This window comes from Trichoderma evansii, assembly GCF_050947405.1.
Source record: "Trichoderma evansii strain SZMC 28006 chromosome Unknown GGI43scaffold_11, whole genome shotgun sequence".
Lineage (NCBI taxonomy): Eukaryota > Fungi > Ascomycota > Sordariomycetes > Hypocreales > Hypocreaceae > Trichoderma > Trichoderma evansii.
The window spans coordinates 767,380-790,040 of NW_028145195.1; the positions used below are offsets into that span (position 1 = coordinate 767,380).

Sequence of the window (22,661 nt, forward strand, 5' to 3'; positions counted from 1 at the left end):
CTTTCCTCTGCGAATTTGAACTCAAGTCTCATGCCGCTGGAAGGTGAATATAATGCAGTTGGAGCATGAGCTCACTTCGAGTTAATGCCAGCGGCAAGGGGTCGGCAGCGCAGTTCAAGGCCGAGTCATGATGGTGGGCTCCCCATGTCTTGTTTGACGTCAACTTCCGGATTCAACTGCCGGAAAAGGAGAGTCTAGCAAAGAAGAGGGCCAACACGGATAACGAGGATGCGAGCTTTTCTTGTCTGCCAGGCCAATGCCGTAAGAGGCAAAGATGTGATTCAAGTCCCACCCTGGAAATTGCTGCTAATAGGAATATTCATCCAGACGATCGTATAGGAGCTAAAGTAATAGCTGATAGTACAGCTAGAAGCCTCGCTTTTGACAGGTTTCGTGGGTCCAAGAGGGGCTGTTTCGAGCCAAGGAATAGATAGATTAGCTTTTTGCAAATCGTAAGCACCGTATTTATGTAGTGGCGATTTGGCACGCGTCTGCTAAAGAGAAGCGAGCAATGGTGCCGATTGGAGCTTGGCAGACCGAGATATTTCCACTGCTTCACTAGAGCATAGCGTACTCTTTTCGCCGATATTCATGGTCGCATTGATATCCAATCATCAAAGTGTTTGCTGCATTAAGTTATTCTCCAACAGTACTGTAAATATGCTCAGGGTTGTGCTCTCTTGGGGCGTGATATGCAGATTGGCTGTCCAAAGTCCTATCCGATAAACTCGTCAGTGTCTTGCTAGATATCTTTGTAGCATAACTGGGTTGATTTTGGATATGATACACTTCAAAGAACAAAGAACTTCGACTTGAAATCTAGAATGGATTGTAGCTGCATACCGAGTTCACCCAGCAATGTCCGGAGCTAGAATAATACGTTCAAAATTGGAACAAGGCTGGCGGAAATGAAGCGCGAATAGTCTGCCAACTGCCATGTGACAATTTGCCGCCAGAGTAGTTCGAAAAAATATTGAACTTTTGAAACATACTCTGAAGCCACATTCTTTGAGAGGACTTGGTTAGTTCCTCAGGCACCAGTCATGGCCTCGTGCCTGCATCGCATTAAACCAACACGACCAGAATGAGCACCAAGGAGCACCACCTGCACTCTTGCGGACATCCAGAAATAAATCCAGGCATAATCCAATGACAAAGCGTCATTCTCATGCCATGCTCTGCATCTCACATCATTTTGCCAATCGTCATTGCAGGCAACTGCTTCCAATCCTTTTGGTATTACTCACTACGGAGACTCCTTTGCATGGTATGGTAAGGCCGATTTGCTGACTGTGGAACTCCGCCAAGCAGAATCCCGACACAAACGCCGACACACACAAGAAACAAACGCCGACCACATGTCAACCATGACATCTACAAATTATTATATGCTCTTCTATAGCTACGTTACATTGGCATAACACCATTGCTGAGGCTGAGTTGCTGGGTACAGCCTCTACAGTATCAGAAAAGTCCAGACAAGGAAAAAAAGATGACGCTCTGATCATTTCAGCACTTGTGCATTTACCCATCCAAGGCATCTACAATTACGGAAAATGCAGCTTCCTCACGAGGTGTGCCGCTACCCAATTACAGTAAATAGCCGCTTCGAAAATCCGCTTCGCATCGAACAAGCTCCAGAATCCTACGACGATTCCCTCGCTTCCAGTAAACCCAATTTTCTTCCCAGATAGGAAAAGGGATGGAATGACATTCTTAGCGCAAATTCTACGGCGAGCTATCTCATACTAGTCGTATTCTTCGCCGGCGGGATGAGCGGAGATTATCGCTTCGAGACCCCAGAAAAAAAAAGCTACCGTCGTAACCATTTGGTAGGGTATAACTTCCGCTTTCGGACAATGGATCCGGTAATGATATATAGACGATGCTGCTGTCTCAAGATCTTGGTCTAGAGAATGCGGTGGAGCAGAAACTCGTCATTATATTCAAGTACCGGACATCTCCATTGTTTGTCTGTGCAGAGTTCCTCGGCACTATTACTTACTTCCGTAAGTGCGAAATAAAGCACCACTTTGAGCCGCACAACGTATTCGATTTAGTATATCGTACCAACATCAATACGCCTTATATAAATCTTCAACGCCAGCTCCCCTCTTCCACGCCTTTCTTATCCCTCAATAACAAACCTTCAACTTCAACCTCGAGATACCATTTTTTCCCTTCTTTGCGAAAATGTGTGCCCAAAAAACTACAGCTGCCGAAAGTCAGGCTTCAGAGCAAACCGGCTTCGAATATTATCAAGCACAGCTAGCTATTCAAGCTGAGAAGACACATAACCAGCTGATAGAGTTGCTTGAACGCCTAGAAAACCAAAACCACCGATACAGATCCTCTGAAAGTGCGACAAGGCAACAAAATAGACAGAGCCAAGGGTACAGGAATGCCCCTTTTTGGACAACACAAATGCCTTCAACCTCATCGTCATCATCAACGCAACCTTCTTCATCTTCCTCTTCTCCCATTTGAGGCACCATTGTTCGTTGAGAACGAAGCTTCATCTAAAGTTGCTATAAACATACTGCAATACTTGGGAGTGCGAAGAGTTATTCTCCTTTGATGCATTTTAGCAGTTGAATTCGGCATAAACATCCCGCTTAGCCGTCTGAGCAGGATACTCGGGTATTGCGGGTCGGAGTTGAGGTGTAAAGGATAAATGATGGGTCAAACTTTTAGAGCAGAAATATGCGGGAACATATTATCGTGATGATTCATCATTGTACCTCTACAGGAATAGGGGCTTTGATATGATATGAACTAGTACACAATGCAATGGAACCAACAAATATGACAAAATTTTGCATAGCTTCTACCGTTTGCAGTGATGCCAGAGAATACAATGACCTTTGACCTACTTTTACAATAGAAACCGAATCTACAAAGACAATCCACCGAAGAACTTTGTCTTGAATGCTTCTTCCCGAGTCATATTACTCATGCACTCTCTCTGAGGCCGTTTTCACAGAAGAGAGACTACTTATTTATCAGCACGAATTACTGAAACTTTTTACGCTATTCCACATTAGAATGGTTTCCGATAGTGGACATCATATCTGACATCTCAGGGCGCAGGGTAGAAGGCGGGTATTGTATGAGTAAACCTCGAGTAAGCATATAAAAAAGTAGCGGCGACGACTTTAAAAATAGGTATTCGACTTCAAATTATATACGTGTACCTGAAAAAGCTAATATCTCACCTCAAATAGGATACACAAGCTTTACCCCAGAGACTTTTCCCTCCCGCATCTCCTGCAATCCATCCAAAACACCGCTCCAGCTTCCCCTTCTCACGCTCTGCGGATGTGGCCTAATCCTGCCCTGCCAAAGCAACGCCTGCGCCAGTGAGACAAACTTGACCGCGAAATCGTAATTATTTGGGTTTGCTGGGACCTCCTGGCCTGCAAAGTCGAAAGCCTCGCCAAAGGCGGTGTAGGCCATGATTTGAAGGTTCTCAACATCTTTGCGCGGAAGCTCCTGTAGGCCGCTAAGGCCGGCGTATTTGCCCCCTTGGCTGCTCATGGCGTTGCAACATATCTCGGCCGTTTGGGGCGTGGAAATGGTATCGAAAGCGTGTCCTAGCTGATTATTTGTGATTTCGCGAATGGACGCGGCGCATTTTGGTGAGTTGTAGTCGAAGACGTGATCTGCCCCTAGGCTGCGGACGAGCCAAAAGTTCTTTGGGGAACATGTTGTGATGACTTCCAGACCAGATCTAAATCATTCTGTTAGCTATTGCTGAACGCGAAAAGATTTCATTGCACTGCTTTATTAAACTTGGCATACTCACAATTTCGCAAACTGAATTGCTAGAGTGCCCGTTGCCGTGCTACCCCCATATATCAACACGGGAAACGACTTCATTGGAGGATCGTCGGGCCAAGGCAAATCCAGAGATTCGTAGAGGCCTTTTCCAACAGTAATCATGCCAGCGCCTAGTGTTGCGGCTTCTTCAAACGACATATAATCGGGTATCTTGAGCTGAAGGTCTCCTTTGGCAGCAATATGTTCTGCAAACGCACCGTCTTCATGGTTGGAGAAGTTACCTGCCACAATGCATCAGTAGAGTTTCTCAAGTAGCTGGTCTCAAATATACATACTGCCATGAACCATTCCCATGACTCTATCGCCAACATGAGGCCCATGCTTGACGGCAGGGCCAACTTGCTCGACAACACCACTGTAGTCACATCCTACAATCGCTCCAGGGACAGTCAGATCGTCAATCTGCTTCCAGTCAACCGGATTTAAAGCCACAGCGACTGTTTTAACAATGATATAGTCATCTCGAAGTTTGGGCATGGGGGTATTAGTGACGATCTCGGCCTTGCCAGGGCCTTTCATCTGTATCGCGGTTTGGGTAGCCATTGGTGCTGCGTGTGTCAGAAGAAAGAAATTCGCTAGGAATGCAAATAGAAATTACGCACCATTTGTCTCATCTTTTCCCAATTACAGTGATTGACAGGTCAAGCTACCCCGCAAAAGGCTTTTCCCACGTTGAATATTGTCTCTTCACGCTACGTACATGTAGGGTTCGTGACAGTAACCTCACAGCTACTCGTTAGAGACAAGATGAAACGGAGTGTCACAACGTGGAGCCAAAAGTCCATTCTATGTAGCCAATACAGAACTATCTGTCGATCTACCCCAAACCTTAAGGGTTTTAGCTCAGCATGGAATATAAAGGATCGACGGCGGTTAATAAAGTTTGAACCGCCCTACGACCTCGATGTCAGGCTCCGGTTATAACGTCACAACTCAATACAATGGAGCTAGAGGTTAGGCTGCGAAAGGTAAGTGTATCGTCATAAAAAAAACTACCGCAATAGCTTTTCGAAGGTCACATCAAGCGACAATCCGTCCGACGAATACACCAATGCATTTCTTCTAGTTGAAGGAAGACAGTTTGCTTGCTCGCTGTGGACTGCTATATGCTGATGCTATGATGGTACTTGGAAAATGGTACTAGGTTTTGATCGCCCAAGGGTTGTCTGGTGAGATGTCGTTAGGAGATCTGAGTGAAAAATGGAAATGAAACCAGCTACAATCTTACCACGTAAAGTGCTGTTATAATCCCTTTCTCTCAGAACCGTCTGAAGACGTCATGGTAGAAGTGGTTAGGAGGTCGCGGAAGATGATCTAGTGATCGGTAGGAAGTTTTTCGAGAAAATCATACAAATCAACTTGGAAAGCCATTCTGGGAATACAACCAATGTTCAGAGAATATAGAGGATCATCGCTGACACGAGCACGTAATCGCCTACCGAGCCATTATTCCAACAAAACGCTACCGATGGGGGAAAAAGGTTGCCGAACTTCGCGTATGTACGAAGCCAAAATACCAAAAGATGCTGAGAACGGTTTTTGGTCCAGTGCAGATTAATGCTCAAGTATTAAAACAAGCCTGGCCGTGGCTTACTGTTTTCAGCACGCGCAATCATTGCAGATTGGTGGATAAAGACTGTTGATGGAGGAGAGCCAAAAAAGAATGGCGACACGTAGAGAGGTAGATACGGATCATTGCCGAAACGAAAAGAAAAAAGAAGAATGTAAAAAAGAAAAAGTCATGTCAGCTGAACGGGCCTGACAGCAGTGGGTCATCGCTGATATGCCGTGCTTCAGCTCTTAGTTCTCGTTACGCTGAGCTCGCTTTCCTAAATATTGCAAAAGAAATTTACTTAGGCCTTGACCGCCAAATACATAATTCCTCATCATGTCTTTCGCCAATTGGAGACTTTGAGATAACAGCCGGCCCCTTTCCTTTCGCTAAACGGAAACGCTTCAGCAGCAACTGCTAGCAAAGGCTCGCTTAAATAAGGCCGGAAACAGGCTATAAGACGTCACAAGACTTTAGTTTCCGAGGGCAAAAGAGCATGCGCCGTGCGGAGTAAACATACGGTGACCCTTTCAGCGAGATGCTGCTCGGATCTCTCGTGCAAAACACGAAACAGAACATGGCACAGCTCGACAAGATCATGGCAGCAGTTCGCCCAACTTTCGTCCTCTGATGGCCTTTTTTCGTCTCTTTTCCACTGATGATCATCAATCTTTGCCGATATGCCGATATGCCGCTCTGTTGTTTTTGCTTCTGTTTCTTTTTTTAAGATGATGCAAAATAATAGCATCTTCATCTATTCCGTTCCTTCTCTCGAGTTGCAGCCGTCGGGTGTGCTTTCCGCTTCAACCAGAAACTCCATCGAACAAGCATCTGAAGATTGAATCAACTCCTCGTCTTCACCAAATTAGATACCATGGCACTCTAGCAAGCTCGGATTTTTCCATCATTCTCACTCCTGCACTCACTACGGCTCTTCAAGGTTATTTGGCTGTGTCCCTGACCTAAATCATTGGTCTCAGTTAAGGCGGTGCAGGGTACTGGAGAATTGCATCAAATTACGCGATTTGTGAGATTACGATCTGGTTCACTCAGTTTCTTGCAATGTCTGCCAAATTCCCTTCCAAAAGCGGCGCGTGTTTCACGCTTCTTCAGCATTCCATCGTCATTTCCATGCGATGTAGCGAACAAGGCCACAAGACCTACATCGGGAGCTAAGCAACAGAACAAGATGGTAATATGGAGATGGATGGTGTTCTTTTCCTCTCAACTTTGGACGCAGAATTGATTGAAACAAGGTTGTTCTTCTTTTCATTTGAGTAGAGATATCAGCACCAAGTTCGAATTACAAGCATAGCCTACTCAGCCTTTTATACACGTAGAAAGGTCCAACACGGCATGATCGGATTCAAAATTGGTAGGCAGCCCACTCTCATTTCGCTAAGCTAACTAGATCTCTAACTCGGAAACTAGACTCTCCCAGAACGCACACCGACTCATTTGATCCTGTGGGACAGCCTCGACAACTGTGTTGTTATTGTTGATCACAAGCCTCGATCCTCCTGCTTGTCCGTTCCACTGTGGCCACGATGGCGACCCCGGAAAGGCAAAAGTGTTTGGATTCAGAGAACGAACAAAGGAGATGTAATGACCTTGCAACTGATCGATATTGGTCAAGTTGGAGTCATCATAGCCGCCTCCGAAAACTGCTCCTAGATCAAATCCGTGGGGAACACCAACTCCGCTTTGAATGTTGCTTTGTGTCAATACGTTGAAGCGGTAGGCCCAGATGGGCTGCCCAGCCTGAATAAAATATTTGCCAAAGTTGAGTCCGTGGCAGGTTACGAGCACATCGCCATAGGCAAGTTCCGCTGCTGGGAACCAGGCCGCATGGCCATTAAAAGGAGGTTCAATGTTCTCGGGATATTGTGCAATGATTGCAGATGTGTTTTGACTCGACAAACGAGGGTAGTTATTCTGGAAAAAGGTTTCAATCTCCTCGGGTGACGATGCGTTGGGGGCACCCAGAGTTGTCCCTTCATCTGTGACACTGCCAAAGAACATGGGGACTTTGACGAACTTGCCAGTCTCGAAAGCCTCATAGGCATCAGTCTGTAGGAATACACCATCAACACAAGGAACATATGGGTAATTAGGGAAATTAGACTGGCCAGGATAGACGATGGGTACGTTGAACTGCTGCACCGCGGTGGTAGTAAGACCGCGAAGGCAAGATAGCGAGTCGGAGCTTGAACCACATCCGGCATTACTGACGAGAGCATCATATTGAAACTGAATCTCCGACACTTTGGGTTGAGTGATCTCGGGGAGTGACTCAAACATGGCTCCGACGAAAAGACCCTGATTTTGGCCTCCGTTGGCGAGAAGTTGCAACGACGCAGCCTCGGCACCTGCGCTCTGTCCATGGATGATGACATGTGTTGGATCGCCACCGAATTGAGCAATGTGCTCCTGCACCCACTTCAAGGCAGCCTGCTGGTCGTATAAACCGGCATTGGCTACTCCATTGGCCTGGATCTCGGAGCTGGCCAGGAAGCCAAAGATGCCCACGCGATAGTTTAAGGTCACAAGCACGATGTTGTTTCCAGAGTTGGCCACTGCGCCACTTCCATCCGTTCCTGCGGAAGCCAAGCTCTCAAATCCTCCTCCCTGGATGAAGACCCAGACAGGGAGCTTGGAGCTGGGTCCAGCACCCGAGGGGGCCCAAACGTTGACAAAAAGGCAGTCTTCACTTTGGCCTTGTGGATTTGGCCCAGCATTGGTGGCCATGCAAACGTCTCCAAACTATACGAAAAGATAACAACATATCAGATATAAAGACGGCAGTGAGGAGGACTGAAACACATACCTGGGTAGCAGACTGAACTCCGGAGACTGTGGGAGGGGCAGTTGGAGCCTTCCATCGCAAGCTACCTGTTGGGGCTGCTCCATATCGCATGCCCAAGAACTTATTAATTCCACCAGATGTTGAGCCTTGGTACGTAGCATATCCCAAGTTCACTTGTGGCGACTGAGCACTGACAACCGTGCCAGAGCACAGCAGTGTGCAGGCCAACTCCAGAGACCTGGAAACACGCATTCTGACGAATGAGATGATATTTTGGACTTCTTTCGACGCTCTAGATTTGAATCTCTAGCAGCTTCCGTCCTTTATGCGCATCATATTTATACTCTCTAAGGGAAACATCTTGATGCCGGATAACGCGGGTTGATGCTATTGATAATCCCGTCGGAATAGGCTAGCATTCATTACCGACTGCTAATGCTGACAGCTCCTACAATGAGTTTCCTGGACGATCAGACACAATGATGAAGCTCTTATTACGTTTTACCGTACGACTCACTTATGGATTATATGTTGGACCCCGCATAACGCCCTCTTCACGCAGAGGTGACAGTACCACTTGCCTATTGCACGTTTACTATTTGAAGCAGGGGCGGCTAAAATCGTATTGGCCGACGGATAGCCCAGTGCCTCTAGCGCAGAAAAGCCCTTGATGACTGGTAGCCAGCAGGGGATAATACCTGTTTGAAAGCTTGCCGATGGATAGTTTTGCGGGCAATTACGCTTACAATTTGCCCATACGAGATTCCAAAAGGGATATTTTTGGGTATGGGTTACTCACTGGGACACTATCGGAAGTCTAAATGGCTGAATTATTCCAGAAGAATCTGAAGCATGTTTGAGGACAAGAAAAGCAAGCAAAGCAAGCGGACGGTTGCATATTTATATGGGAGGCAAGCGGCTGTTTCGCGTCTATACGGTCGATATATGAGCTATATGCTTACTCCCGGCGGATATGAGCGAACAAGAGATGGATGCTTACAAATTTGGTAAACGAGGGCAGCAAGGTCATTTGTTACATTTACATTGCGATGCTCTTATATGACATGGCTATAACGAGAAAACCAGCAACACCTCACTTCTTCTGACATGACAAATTTGTGTATTTGGCACTGAGCAGCGAAAGGAAAAGGAAACGGGAAGAAAATAAAATAAGCAAACAAAGTACGAACCCGGCTGCTGGTAGCAGTAGTGTATGCTTTACACTGGATATACCTGTTCTCTACCCAAAACGGGCAGGTCGTACAAACTTCAATCACTGTCACATCGCCCACCATGATGGAATCCGCTCATATATTTCAGCTACGTCATATGTTGTCTTTTATCAAGACCTCAGCAATCACAGCAGCATATGAAGACGATCCAAGCATCTATCTTGCTTACTATATACGATAGCGTGGACTATGGGGGCTACAGGGATGTGAGGCTGAGCTATTCTCAGCTATTAACACTGCATAGTGAGGACAGGCCCCGGAACCGGTTAATCTAGCCAAAGAGAGAATAAGATGTTACCATGGCCCTGGGCCACATGTATGAGGGCAGCTTTTTACTTGGTCTGGCAGATTTTTGGTCGGCTTCATTGGCCTTATTCGCCAAGCAAGAAGCAAATGAGCTGAAGCCTCGCTATTAACACTGGCTTTGGGTGCGTTGGGCTGTTTCATATGCTCAATGTCTGAGTGGTAAAAGGATTATTTTTGCCAAGGCCAGATAAGGACAAGACACGACAAACAAGACAACTCAGAGCAAGGCAAAACAGGCTTGGCCGTGAGTGGTTCGAAAGGAATGTTGTGAGCTGGCACGTCTTATGCAGGTACGAGTTACACGAAAGGAGAGCTCTCGAGTGGACCGCGGGAATAGTCGATATTTTGATAGGTCCCGCTTTTCGCGCATCGAGTATTACTGCGCAAGCAGGACCAGCTCGGAGTTCTAGGCCTGAAGTTTCTGCCAAATCAGGGCCCCGATCTTGGGAACAGTTTGTGCAGGATCGAGTGGCGCTTTCGGGGGGGCTTTCGGAGACTCCCTTGAGGCGTTGAGGATGCGCCAGCGATGCCTGCCTAAGGTACTATGCAGGGGATATGCAAATACGCATCGTATATGCATTTGACGGTCGTGACAGCGAAGAGACAACATGCCGTACATTCAAGTACTGAGGGAAAGAGGATCCCCGGCATTTGGCGTGACTGCTTTGCATGAAATGGAGGACTATCGCTTGCTTGTGGTTTAGTAGTACTGCACTAAGATGAAGCTATCAATCAATCACTGCAGGCCTTTGCACACCACGCTGCCAGTTGCGTTGCTAGCCAGTCCCACGCCCAGAGCTGCTGTGGAGAAAGGGTTGCACGGCTACCACCTTGCTGGCGTCTATCCCAGAAGAAGATGTACTCTATTCCGGCTTGATAGCCGCCTGGGCAAGATTCAGCACATACATGCCCTTTTTCTTGAGGCCTGGAGTTGGGTCATGACCCCATCTTTTCTTTTTCTGGCCCCCCCCTCTCCACATGTCTTATCTTCATCTGTTGCTCGGCTTGGCTATTTGCGGTGCTTAAACTCGAGGGCGAGAATGGAGAGAAGAAGAGTGAGTGGCAGGAAGAGGCAAGAAGTCAACATTTGCGGAGCGTTAGCTCCAGTGAAGCTCCCGCATCTTGTGGAGGCCCCTAAGCGGGCAGCCGCGTCCTTTCGGCGGCAATAGTAGCGATATTTGGACAATGTACCAGTACCTTGAGGGCCATGGAGGTGAAATCTTCAAGAGGCTAGTCGTGGCTGCATGGCATAGCATGGCATGGCGAGCGCAACGAGCGCAACGGGCTTGGGAACGCATGGCTGACCACAAGGGCGTTTATGATGCATCACATTTATTTCTTGCAAATGCTTGTACAGGTACGAGGATGGTCGCCCGTTCATGCTGGATGTCAGCCACCATGCTGTTTCTCTATGGAGTATCCCAAGCGGGATATAGTACATGGTGGTCCACGTAGCAGCGTCTCTGAGACATGAGACATGCAGATGCCACCAGCCAATGCGAGGATACTGTACATGTACGCCAGCTGATAAACCGGTTCCGAGTTATCGAGCACCTCTCTGCGGAATGCATTACGGCAGCCCAGACAGAGCCAGCCAGCTGCTTCACGCGCTCGCTCCTTTTGTCGTACGATGCCTGCAGCAATAGCCAGCAATAGCCAGCAATAGCCTATGCGAGGATCAAACGCCCGTGAGCCGTGGCGCCTGCTGTGTGAGTCGCACGGCCATTTTGCGTGTGAAGGGGGGTATCACAAGCATGCATGCCGTATATATACAGAGGTATTGGCACCCCGAGCTGGTTCCCCCTTGAGGGTGATGCCAGAGGTGGTGATGCTTGACGGCTGGCACTTGTTTGGAGGAGCGAACTGGCAGCATGCAACCACAACGACTGGAGCTGCAAGAACCAGCCGGCAGTTGATGGGGTCTGACAAGCAAAAGACGAAAAGGCAGATCCATCCCTCCGTGATATCGCATAGATATTGATGCTACCAAGGTAGTACTACTAATACAACAAAGTACCTATACCCGCCACGCATGATGGATAAGAACGCCACCATCAAAGCGGCGCCTGCAATTGGAGAACCAGGCCCCCCATCCTTTCACTTTGTGTGTGTGTGAAGGAAGCTGGATGGCTGTTTCACCAGAAACTTTTCTTTTTGATGGGCCATGTCTACCTGCTGGCAAATTCATGCATAAATAAGCTTTCAATTGGAAACATTGAACTTTTGTGCAGCCCAAAGCAATTACAACAACCTGTCTTGCGAGATGGGCTTGCAGGGCCTGGAAAAGGGCAAACCCAGAATCGAGATTCCACGTTTTCATGCGCGAAACCAGATGTTTGACAGACATGGATTGAAACAGACGCCAAAGCCACGAAAAAACCAACTGCGGAGCTTCCCCTCCAAGATTCAAGCTCTGTGCTCCCCCCTCTTTCTCTGGTCTGTGCAAATCCCTGGCTGCAGGCGGATGATTGCCCCCGGCGCATCCGCCTAGAGCGCCCAGCAAGGGATCCTCGTCAGCCTCAACTGGCTCGCCGGCCTTGCTGTCCCCCCTTGTGCCGCTCCCCCTGTCCGCACGCAGCTTGGCTTGCACAAAACACTGCGAATAGCTTCAGCAGATGTGCAAGAAAGGAGCGGCCACCTGAGCTAGGCCGCCAGCCATTGAACAAGCTATGTGTGCCACAGGGCCTGATGGAGAATTACAGTAGCAGTTTAGACAACAGCACTAGCCTAGCCCGTCTCCAGCTGCTTGCTCTTGATCTCACTCCATCTCCCTATGCACGAAATACGGAGCACTAAGCTGCCATTTTATGGAGTCCTGTTGCTATTGCTAGCATGGAGTGCTGTTGCTATCAGGACTAGCACTTTAGCATCTGGCAAGCGTGGAGCTCTGCCACTCTAGTGCGGGCAGCCTGGAGGGGATCTAGAAAAGAGATGAGATGCGAAGAGCCAGAGAAAAGAAAGGGTCGTGCCATGTCCAATGCGAGTCAAAGGTGAATTGGCCGCCCCCCTGCCAGGACTGCGGGCAAAGCTGCCTATTCGCTTGGCTATTTCCAGGGCCCCATCCCAGTTGCTGCCACGCCTCGTCCTCCCAGCAAGCCCAGGTACCGTGGCGTCCGAGTTGCTAGCAGATTTAGCTGGCACAGCTACCGAGCGGTACTAGTGCTGCCACCGCCGAAGCCACAAGCTACCTGTATCCGTCCGTCCATCCACTACAACCCCATGTCTGCGCGGCCATCCTGCTGGTGCCCCCCTGGCTTGTACCGGTACAGGCGCAAGCAACCACTGCAGTACATCTAAATACAGGCAGTTGCTGCCGCTGCTAAAGCTCGAGCTGTGCTGAAAAAACAAGGGGCCGGCCTTGGACCCCGAGAAGAGGAGGCTGCATCCCATCTGGCTCTGGCACAAGCACAAGCACAAGACGAGACAAGACAAGCATCGCGCAGGCAAGGCAAGGCAAGGCGAGGCAGGAGTGAAGCCAAGGACAAGCGAAGCGAAGCGAGGCAGAGAAAACGAGGCAAAAAAGACGCCGCAGCTCGTGAACCGCTCAATCAACCACACACACAGCCAGCTCCAGTCCAATACGAGTACCTGGTCGTGCGTGCAGACGCAGCTCTCGTTTGGTACCGCGCAAGTACCCTCCCGCGCCGGCCAAACGCCCGGAACCCATCACTCGCATAAGAATTGAACTGATTCATCCCATTCTCCTTCACCTTCGCTCTCGCTTCACCTCGCCTACAAACGACCGGCAGCGGGAGAGTCCAAGCGCCCAGAGACTGCAGGCGACTGATCATGCGAGCTGCATGCGCTGTCGTGATGCCCTAAAGGCCTCGGCGACTTCCAATTCTCCTCCTTGTTTCTCCTTCTCTGCTTGCCTCGACTCGGTCTTCCTTCTCTCTCTCTTACGCACAACACAACACACACCTTCTCTCAACATTCAACATTTGGGAATTCACACTCCCTCTCCCACCTCCTCTCGTTTCCCTCTGCTTCTCGATTATTTGCTCTCCCCTCGTCCTTCGTTCACCAACCCTGGCTAGGCTGGCCTAACCAGCCGCCTTTTGACTCCATCCCGACTCGTTTTCTATCCTGTCCTCTCGTTTTCAGTCCACCTGGCAGCCCCCCTTGCACTTGTCTGCTTTCTCGGATAATCACCACAACAGATCAGATCCTGCGGTTCCAATCTCCGGCCCCTCGCCATCTCTCGCTGGTCCCCTTGTCTCTCTTGCATGGCACACGTCTCGGCAACGCCATTTGCAATTCCTGCTCCTGCTCCTGCTCCTGCTTCAGGGCAGCAAACGAAGCTGAAAGAGGATGGCGCCGGACATTGCTAACAAGCTCAAGGCTACGCTGTTTAGGCGGCGGCGACGCCAGTCCTCAGCGTCGACAACTGATGACCTTGAGTCAATGTCACCACCTACAACTCCAGGAGTTGTCACGAGCTCGCGGAGACCGTCGTTTCCATTCCCACGTGAGCCTTCGTCTCAGACTCTGTCATTGTCCCTGGAGCTGATGACGGGAGATGCAGGAATTGGAATAGGAGGCTGTGGTGGTGGCGACGACCTCAGCGATGCTGGTGACTCTGCCCAGACAAGCAACGACGCCGACCAGCAGCAACAGCAGCAGCGTCCAAAGCAGCATCATCTTTGGAAAAGAAGACGATGGTCCAAGCAGGGTTTTGATGTTGAGAAGCGAGATAGCGTTCCCGAAGACGGCAATGGCAATGAAGACGTGACGCCGCTGGCATCTCCAACAGACACGCCGGTTTCACCAACACAAGTAGTAACCGCACTCTTACCGCCGAAGCAAGCTCAAGACATTGCCATCAGAACCGTCGAAAGTGATAAAGAGACCAAGGACGAGCACAGCAACGATAACGGCAAAGGCAACGACAGCAGTGCCAGCAATGGTAACGTTATTAGCAGTGGCAACAGTATCAGTCACGGTATCAGCAACGACAAGGACAATGGCAGCGAGCAGCAGCAAGGAATCGATCGTCCCAGCCCAGCAGTTACTATAGACATGGAGACGGCCTCTGTTTCTGCGGCTTCGGCAGCATCTGTTCTCACGACTGCCTCTGCCACTTCTGCTTCGACTTCTGCAGCTCTGCAACAGGCCTTGGCAGGAGAGCAGCCACAGGTATCGCCGCCAGCACTAGACCAGCGGCAGCTACAGCGCCCGCACCAGCTCCCGGCTTCGGCAGGGGGCCGCGCTGAGGATCAGACGCCGAGCCGAAGCCTAGACGGCCACGAAGCGAGCCGCTATCAGCACCAGAGCGAGAGCCAGGCCCAGCTCGACGGACAAGGTTTGTCGGTTATTAACAGCGACCAGGGAACCGCCCAAGCTGGCACTACAGCCGCTCCCAGCACCACCACGGCAGCTGCTAGTGCTAGTGCTGGCGCTGATGCTGGTGCTCGTATTACGGCGGCCTCTGCTGCTGAAAGTACAGGTACCACCAGCCCTGGCAGCGACGCCAGCACCAGCACCATTGTCTCTGCTGGCCCCATTTCTGGCGATCTGCAGCAACAAAGACAGCAACAAAGACAGCAGCAGAAACAAGCGCAAAAGCGCCCACGCCAGCCAGCGCCACCGTTTCCGCCCTCTTCGCTTCCAACGACTGCGACTCCTCTTTCGCAGCCGCCTTCGGCTCCGGCACCTTTCAACTTTCCAGTTCCTGCACCTCCCACGCCGCTTCCCAGCCTGCCGAGTCTCGACAGCATCGACGAGGACGAGTCGCAATCGCCCTCGCAGCAATCGCCCTCGCAGTCGCAGCCACCGTTGCAGCCGCTTCAATCGCAATCGCCGACGTCACCGCTGCCGTCGCCCGAGGCCGAGTCTCAGTCTCTGTCGCAATCCCCATTCCAGCAGGAGCGACAGCAGCCCCAGCCGCCGCAGGAGCAACTGCTGGTCGAATCGGAACAACAACAACAACAACAACAGCAGCAGGAGACACCTTCCTCTGCTTTGCCGACAACTGCAGCAGCGACAGAAGCAGCTGCAGTTTCTGGTCGCGGCTCTCACGCTCCGTCCTCGCCAGATGCCGGTCATGGCCCGCTGAATCTGAATCCCGCATCGCCATTGCCGCCTGTCGACGCTCAGCAATTGCCGTCTCAGTTGCCAGTCACATCTTCGACAGCGCCTGCATCCTCCTCTGAGGCTGCAATTTCCACGACTTCAGCCTCAATTTCCGCCGCTTCGACTTCCGCCGAAAAATCTTCCCTCACCACCAACGTATCCGCGCGCCCTGGTGCACCGCCCCGTCGAGCGAGCCGCGATTCAAATCAAACTGTCACTTTTGACGAATCTGTGCAGCAGTCCCCGTCTGCAAGGAGAAGCGTCAGCAAGAAATACAAATTTTTCAGCAACAGCGACGATACTACGACTTTTGCTGTTCCCTCTTCCCCCAACGCGCCTAGAACGCCAGGCGCTGAAACCCCGGTCGCAGTCATCGTCACTCCAAGCTATCTCGCGCCTCCCGTTTCTGCCAACGCGCCTTTGCACCCTTCCCATCTCATCGAGGTTGAAACCACGTCATCGCTCGGCGACGACTTCGAGACCAGCAGCATGGCTGAACCTGCGCGCAAGATTTGGGTCACGAGGCCAAGGGCCTCTGCCACGCTCGTCACCATCGGTTCAAATGATCTCGTTGACGATGTACGCGACATGATTCTGCGAAAATACGCAAATTCGTTGGGCAAGACGTACGACTCGCCTGATCTTACTCTTCGCCTCAACACCCGTACTGGCGTTTCTCGTGTCATGGGCCCCGATGAGCACATGGGCACTGTTTTTGAGGAATTTTTCCCCAACGGACAGTCTGTTGACGAGGCCTTCATCATCGATATTCCCCGCAACACAACAACGCCCAGGCCCTCTCCGCGAGCGCCTCCTCCTACCATTCCTGGCTCTGCCACGGCTGCTTACTATGCCGACGACGTGCGGCCATCCGAAACTGGCGAAGGATATTTTCCTCCAGTGGTTGGCACCGCGACGTCGCCCCGTCTTCCCACCAAGCACTCCAACGGTTCGATGCCGCATTCCATGACCGTCATTAGCTCTGGTCACCTTCCTCCCATTCCATCTCCTGGCGGCTCCAGGCCTCGTTCGCATAGGGATCGCGAGTCGTCGCAGCGCCATGATCGCCAAGAACACTCGCGAGGCGCTGGAAGAACTCATACTCCTTCACCCAACGTGCACAATGGCGGCGGCGGCGGCGGCGTTGTTCCCAATTCCGCCGCGTATCATCCCACGCGACATTCTCACTCGCGAACGCATTCGAGCTCGTCTGAGCATATTGTGGCACATCCGAGCAACTCTATGCCCAGATCGCCAGGCCATGAAATAGCAGCTGCGGCACGAATGGGCCCGGGCACTCCTCCTTCTCCCCCTCAGCGGTTGGTGTCTCCTCACTTGCCCGCCGCACGGCCCAAGAAGAAGAGAGGCCAGACGCAGCAGCAGGACTATCAACAAAACCTTCCTCCACCCGCCGTGAATGCCAAAGTACCCCCCATCAGTGTCCTTATTGTGGAAGACAACCCTATCAATTTGAAGCTGCTTGAAGCGTTTGTCAAAAGACTTAAGGTGCGATGGCAAACGGCCATGAATGGTCGTGAAGCGGTCAAGAAGTGGAGGACTGGCGGCTTCCATTTAGTCCTCATGGACATCCAACTGCCCGGTATGAATGGGCTCGAGGCCACGAGGGAGATTCGCCGACTGGAGCGGATCAACGGCATTGGCGTCTTTTCCAACGCGCCTGCCGAGGCCACACCCCCGGAAGAGCTGACTGAAGAGGATCGCTTGGAAGGTCTGTCCAAGTTCAAGAGTCCCGTTATCATCGTGGCTCTCACGGCCAGTTCTCTCCAGAGTGACCGACACGAAGCTCTCGCAGCCGGTTGCAATGATTTCCTGACCAAGGTATGTACTCTCATCCAACGTTATACTCATTTCCTTCCTACCTGAATACAACTAACATGTCATGTCTCAGCCCGTCAACTTTGTTTGGCTCGAGCGCAAGGTCATGGAATGGGGCTGCATGCAGGCACTCATCGACTATCAAGGCTGGCGAGAGTGGAAACAATACTCCGCCAAGGCAGAAGCGATGGAGGCTGCCAACAAGCGAGCGCAGGCGTTTAAGAAACAATCGAAAAAGAATCGCACTCAATTGTCGGAATCGTAAACGGATGGTTGTTATACCGGAGTCTAGGACTTTCTTTTTCTCTTTTTCTTTTTGAAACGGCTTCTTCATTACTGGACGAGGGGCAACCCGCGGCAAGAGGATTTATTAAAATGCATGGTAAAAAAAGGAAGGCTCACAGGAGGGATGGATCTTGCGATGAATTTGCTAGCCCTTTGCTAATTCTTTATTTCTTTCTTTGTTCTGGAACGGATGATGAACATTTCATTTCATTTTTCTTTTATTGGTCGGCATGGCCCTACTCATTGGCAATGATGATGTAGCGGCAGAGCACCCTGAGTGCTAGATACACACAGTTACTATTTGTTTCTTTTTGGCGTCGTTCCACACGAGTGGCGGCGAGTTTAATATATGGGAATGTCTTGTCTCCCAAGCCTAGTTTCTCTCTCTCCTTTTCTCTTGCCGGTGACCTATACTCTTATATATATTTATGTGCGACCCCAGCTCTCTTACGCCCTCAGATGGCAATGACTGCCTAGAAGACCAGAACGCCTAACTGCAGCCTGCCACTAGTTTGGCCCAGACACGATGCAGCTGGCCGTCAATGCGACCCCAGAGGATTTGTTTCTTTTGTGTCTTCCCCTCTTTTCTGTCTTACAATGCCATCACCCATTTGTCCCATGTCCCGTTGCATGCGAAGCACCCAATAGTGCCATTTTATTGCCCAGTTCTCCTTTCCAGCCGCAGCTGAGGAGAGAGCTCCCATGTACAGTAGTGCTTAGGTAATGGCTTTTTTTTCCCAATTTCCCCTTGCATCAATTATTAGGTACAGGAGTAACCCGCTATTATGCCTGCTGCAAGTTCCAATTTGAATGCCTCTGCCCCTCCTCTTCGGAAGCGGGAGAACAAGACGCCGGGCCGCAAAATTTGGCTGAGCTAAATCATTGGGCCACCAAAGCTTTGCTTTTTTGGTTTTTGATATTTCCGCATACTCATATTAATCATACGAGACCTTTTTCGAGCCATTGACCTGATTTAGTTCAGCTTTCAATGAGCAATTGATTGATCTAGCCGCAGGCACAGAATCAATCCCTCTCTTCCCCATCTCTAGATACCCACACAGCCTCAGAAAAATGCCCCCCAGGCTGCCGGCGGCTGCTGTGCCGCTGGCCCCAGTGGTCGAAGCGTGTGTCCTCCCCTCTTGCAAATCAGCGCCCTTTGTGCGATCCTTCAGCTCGACGCCATGCAAGCAGAAGATGAGCCGGGCTCGGCAGCAGATGTACCAGTGGCTCAAGGGCAGGGAAGGCTCCGAGCTTGCAGAGGCCAAAGGTGGCCCGCGGTATTTAGGACCGCTGCAAGATCAGCCTTTTCCTCTAAACCCACTGTTCCGAAGCCAGCCGGTGCTGGATGAGACGACGAGGGAGCTGATCTGGGACAAGGTCATTATGAGGGGAGAGGCTCTGAAGGCGGTATCAGCTGAGATGGGCGTTGATGTGAGGAGAGTTGCGGCTGTGGTGAGGCTGAAGGAGGTGGAGAAGCAGTGGGAGAGAGAGGTAAGCTTATAACCCTGTTGCTGTTTTGTTTTTGTTTTGCTTTGCTTTGAGAGAATGTGTTTTGCGTGATGAGACAATTTCAAAAATTCGATTAGTCTTGAAGACTTTATTCATGGTTAGAAACGATTTATATGTTCTGATACTACACACCGACCTCTATTTCCTTTATTGTTATTATTTACTTTACCTGGCGGCATATCGTGCTGGATACAGCTTTGCTGACTCTGTCACGAAATAGGGCAAGAAGCTGGCAATCCCCTATGCCAAAGCAGTCATGGGCATGCTACCCAAGACATCATACCGCGAGGGCGAGAAGAACATACCGCATGAGCCTGTAAACGAGATTCACGTCCACAAGCTGACGATGCAACAACTGTTCGTGCCCGTATCTGAGTCACGGCACTTTACCCGACAAGATGCCGCAAAGGCCTTCCACGACACTATGCTTTCCGTTGATACGCGATCACCACAGCCAGAGCTCATCAAGATGGAGCGAGAAATCCTGCAGGGTAAGACTCGACAGGAGAGTCTGGCCAAGTTCAAGGAGGCGACACAGAAGGAGGAGGACCGAGTGGCACAGCGTATCGCCCGCGAGGCGCAGAAAGAAGAGGAGGCCACGACGAGAGTGACTACGGACCGCTACGAGTTCCGGTTCAAGGATATTAATGCCGATGACGTTGGCCGAACTGGTCGATCAAGAAAGGGCACTGGCTGGAGATATGGTGCGCCGTTTGACGACCGCAAGCGCGGTCTGGTCAAGATTCCCACGTCTGTGCCGTAAGTCTGCTTGCTTGCTTGCTGCTGCTACAGGCTTGTACAACATGATGAGAAGAAACAAAAAAGAAACAAAAAGAAATACATGAAATGACTGTCGAAATACAAAAGACAAGAGAGGGGATGAACTGAAATGAAGACTCCATGGGACCGAAAGAAAAGAGGTCAACACGAAGCTGTATTACTACATACCTATACATATTATGCATATACAACCCGCAAAAAGAGTCATGTACAACTAGCTGATGTATATATATATCCGCAACACAAATCCTGCCCGTTTTATCAATGCACAAAGACCTCTAATTGTACTCTGCTGAAAGGGAATTGTATCATACACATACACATATACCTACACGTTTCTATAATGCATGTTGCTGGGGAATATGACGTCTAGTTGCTGATAAGAAGCTTCTGTCGAACGCGTGCAAGGGTCTCTGGTGAGACCTTGGCCTCCTTGAGGAAGTAGCCTTCAGTGGAGCCCCATTCCTTGCGGATCATGGCAAGTGTAGCTACCATGGCTTCGGGTCTGTGGTTGTGTCATTTTTGTCAGCATTCAATTCACGAAAATGAATGAGTCATGGAATGAACTGATGCTGAAGCTGAAGAAGCGAAGAAGCAAAAAGGGAGACCTACTTTGAGCTCAACATCCTCTCGGCTCCCGCCTCGTCTCCAGCAAATGCCGGTGTCGAAACCAAGTACTTGATCAGCCCCGGCTTCGCAGCAGCCATGCCCTGTGTTGTGAGACCATACTCCTCCGCCACTACCTCATCGGGAATGTCACACAGACTCAGGATCAGCGCACACAAGACACCCGTCCGGTCCTTGCCAGCCGTGCAGTGCACCAAGATCGGCTTCTGGGCTGCAGGGTCGAACTCGTCCGAGGCAATGTGATTGAGCACCGTAGCAAACGCCGGCGCACCAGCTATAGCAATGTCCTTGTACGCAGTAACGAAGCCATCCGTGGGATGAGAGTCCGCATACTTCCGGAACCGAAGAGCCACGGCTTCCGGACCATAGTCGGCGCCTTCGAAGACGGGGACGTGCACTCGGGGAGGACCGCCGGGCCACTGCTCGGGGGCATCTGGGTTGCCAATGTCACCGGAGGCGTTTGGCCGGGCGGCCTCGAGGGTTGAGCGCAGGTCGAAGACGGTGCTGATGTTGAGGGCCTCGACCTCGGGTGACGCGATGTTGGGAGGGGCAGCTGATCGCAGGATGAGGTTAGGGCGGAGGAAGGAAGAAGAACCTCCGGCGAGGTCTCGGAGATTGGGGATGGGCGGTTTGGCGGCATCAGACATGCTTGCGGTGGTGGTGGTGGTGTATGATTTGCCGTCAAGTGTAATTGATTGCCGCGGCGTTAGCTTGGCTTTAGATTGGAGGTGTCTCGAGTGGCTTGATGCAGCAGAGCAGATGCTGCTGCTACCGAATGTGCGGATTTTATAGGCGCCGAGTATGCGGTTGGACAGGCTCACAACAGCACCCCTACAAGGTGCATGTATCATTTTTGACAGGCGCAGGATTCCGCGGACATGGCTTTTTTTTTTTTAATTGTGGTTATTTTTTGTCAGCAGTTTAAAAAAAGTGGAAGTATACACATACAAAACGTGGTGTGGATTTACCTTATGCGAGTACTAATGCCTCGGTTTGGAATACCGTACGTGATGATACGTACTCTCTGTATAAATTATAAGAGCTGCACAAGAAGGCAGGTGGTGTACACGACGGCTCTTTTTTTCTGCCCGGCAGTTTCTCTCTCTCTTTCTGAAACCTTCTTTGTAATTAAGCGGTCGGGAATGTGGGAGGGGCGTCCCGCTGACTTGTCAGCTTTCCAAGACGCTTCTACTTCTACTGCTTCTCCTGGTGCTTTTCTTTCTCACTCTCCACTTCTGCTTCTCTGTGCGTGGACTGGACTCTTCTCTTTTCTCGCTCTGCTCCACTAAAGCCTTTTATGCGTCCCCCGCAATTCCAATTCGACGCCACCGGCGCTTGAGCAAATCGCCAATAAATGTGCCGAGCATGGGTGGAGAGCAAGGGGGTGAGCCTCTTTCGGGAGTTTTGAGTCAGGGCCATTCAACGGTCTAAATGGGAGCCTAATTCAAAAAAGACATGTGAAATCCTATGCTCTATTTTCTCTTCATTATTCGCTGGTTTCCGTTTGCTAGTTTCTCGTTTCGCTCCCCTATTTTTATATTTGCTTATCTTTTTTTTTTTTTTTTTTTGCGAGTTTGAAAGTCTTCCCCTGACTAACGATGCTTATCCCAGGAGTGGCTCTCTCTCTCTACCTCATACAAGCTATTTCGACTATCTTTTCCCCCCTTCGACCAGTTATAGCCCTATGGTAATGGGCCGATGTGTGCCCCATTCGGCCCTTTGTCGGCCGGCATGCGTGTTTGACATGTTGAACTTGGGCAGATCTGGGATCGGCGTCACGGGATGCCTATAACAGGAGGTCTGTAAGTGGCTTTCC

The 22,661-nt window shown here is 50.5% G+C and overlaps 5 protein-coding genes across 5 annotated transcripts; 2 read left to right on the plus strand and 3 right to left on the minus strand.

The window, feature by feature from the left end:
- Positions 1–3,154: 3,154 nt before the first annotated feature.
- Positions 3,155–5,080, minus strand: GGI43DRAFT_406466 (zinc-binding alcohol dehydrogenase family protein). Its single transcript, XM_083206148.1, has 4 exons — positions 4,443–5,080; positions 4,116–4,388; positions 3,806–4,061; positions 3,155–3,730 (listed from the first exon to the last, which is right to left on the minus strand). Exons 2-4 carry the CDS (start codon positions 4,381–4,383, stop codon positions 3,217–3,219), a joined length of 1,038 nt encoding a protein of 345 aa, XP_083060251.1. The 5' UTR covers positions 4,384–4,388; positions 4,443–5,080; the 3' UTR covers positions 3,155–3,216.
- A 1,719-nt stretch (positions 5,081–6,799) lies between these two features.
- GGI43DRAFT_423232 (alpha/beta-hydrolase) lies at positions 6,800–8,450 on the minus strand (the record flags this gene model as incomplete). The annotated part of the gene is made up of 2 exons (XM_083208213.1): positions 6,800–8,155; positions 8,220–8,450. 2 exons carry the CDS (start codon positions 8,448–8,450, stop codon positions 6,800–6,802), a joined length of 1,587 nt encoding a protein of 528 aa, XP_083060252.1.
- Positions 8,451–16,297: 7,847 nt separating this feature from the next.
- GGI43DRAFT_423233 (response regulator) lies at positions 16,298–17,909 on the plus strand (the record flags this gene model as incomplete). The annotated part of the gene is made up of 2 exons (XM_083208214.1): positions 16,298–17,647; positions 17,718–17,909. The coding sequence occupies 2 exons, from the start codon at positions 16,298–16,300 to the stop codon at positions 17,907–17,909; spliced, it is 1,542 nt and encodes a 513-aa protein (XP_083060253.1).
- Positions 17,910–18,595: 686 nt separating this feature from the next.
- GGI43DRAFT_59619 (mitochondrial 37S ribosomal protein mS45) lies at positions 18,596–20,514 on the plus strand. Its single transcript, XM_083210058.1, has 2 exons — positions 18,596–19,420; positions 19,659–20,514. Exons 1-2 carry the CDS (start codon positions 19,001–19,003, stop codon positions 20,199–20,201), a joined length of 963 nt encoding a protein of 320 aa, XP_083060254.1. The 5' UTR covers positions 18,596–19,000; the 3' UTR covers positions 20,202–20,514.
- Positions 20,355–22,396, minus strand: GGI43DRAFT_406477 (tyrosine-protein phosphatase). Its single transcript, XM_083206149.1, has 3 exons — positions 21,814–22,396; positions 20,831–21,727; positions 20,355–20,723 (listed from the first exon to the last, which is right to left on the minus strand). The coding sequence occupies exons 2-3, from the start codon at positions 21,694–21,696 to the stop codon at positions 20,588–20,590; spliced, it is 1,002 nt and encodes a 333-aa protein (XP_083060255.1). The 5' UTR covers positions 21,697–21,727; positions 21,814–22,396; the 3' UTR covers positions 20,355–20,587.
- Positions 22,397–22,661: the final 265 nt, after the last annotated feature.

What these genes read in the sequence shown, in the direction of transcription:
- GGI43DRAFT_406477 (XM_083206149.1), bottom strand. Translation starts at nt 21,696, where the DNA reads ATGATACATGCACCTTGTAGGGGTGCTGTTGTGAGCCTGTCCAACCGC. An exon ending in GAGAGGATGTTGAGCTCAAA is followed by an intron (nt 20,724 to 20,830) that starts GTAGGTCTCCCT and finishes ACACAACCACAG; the next exon opens with ACCCGAAGCCATGGTAGCTA.
- GGI43DRAFT_59619 (XM_083210058.1), top strand. Translation starts at nt 19,001, where the DNA reads ATGCCCCCCAGGCTGCCGGCGGCTGCTGTGCCGCTGGCCCCAGTGGTC. An exon ending in AGAAGCAGTGGGAGAGAGAG is followed by an intron (nt 19,421 to 19,658) that starts GTAAGCTTATAA and finishes GTCACGAAATAG; the next exon opens with GGCAAGAAGCTGGCAATCCC.
- GGI43DRAFT_406466 (XM_083206148.1), bottom strand. Translation starts at nt 4,383, where the DNA reads ATGGCTACCCAAACCGCGATACAGATGAAAGGCCCTGGCAAGGCCGAG. An exon ending in CATGGGAATGGTTCATGGCA is followed by an intron (nt 4,062 to 4,115) that starts GTATGTATATTT and finishes GCATTGTGGCAG; the next exon opens with GTAACTTCTCCAACCATGAA. An exon ending in GCAATTCAGTTTGCGAAATT is followed by an intron (nt 3,731 to 3,805) that starts GTGAGTATGCCA and finishes AGAATGATTTAG; the next exon opens with ATCTGGTCTGGAAGTCATCA.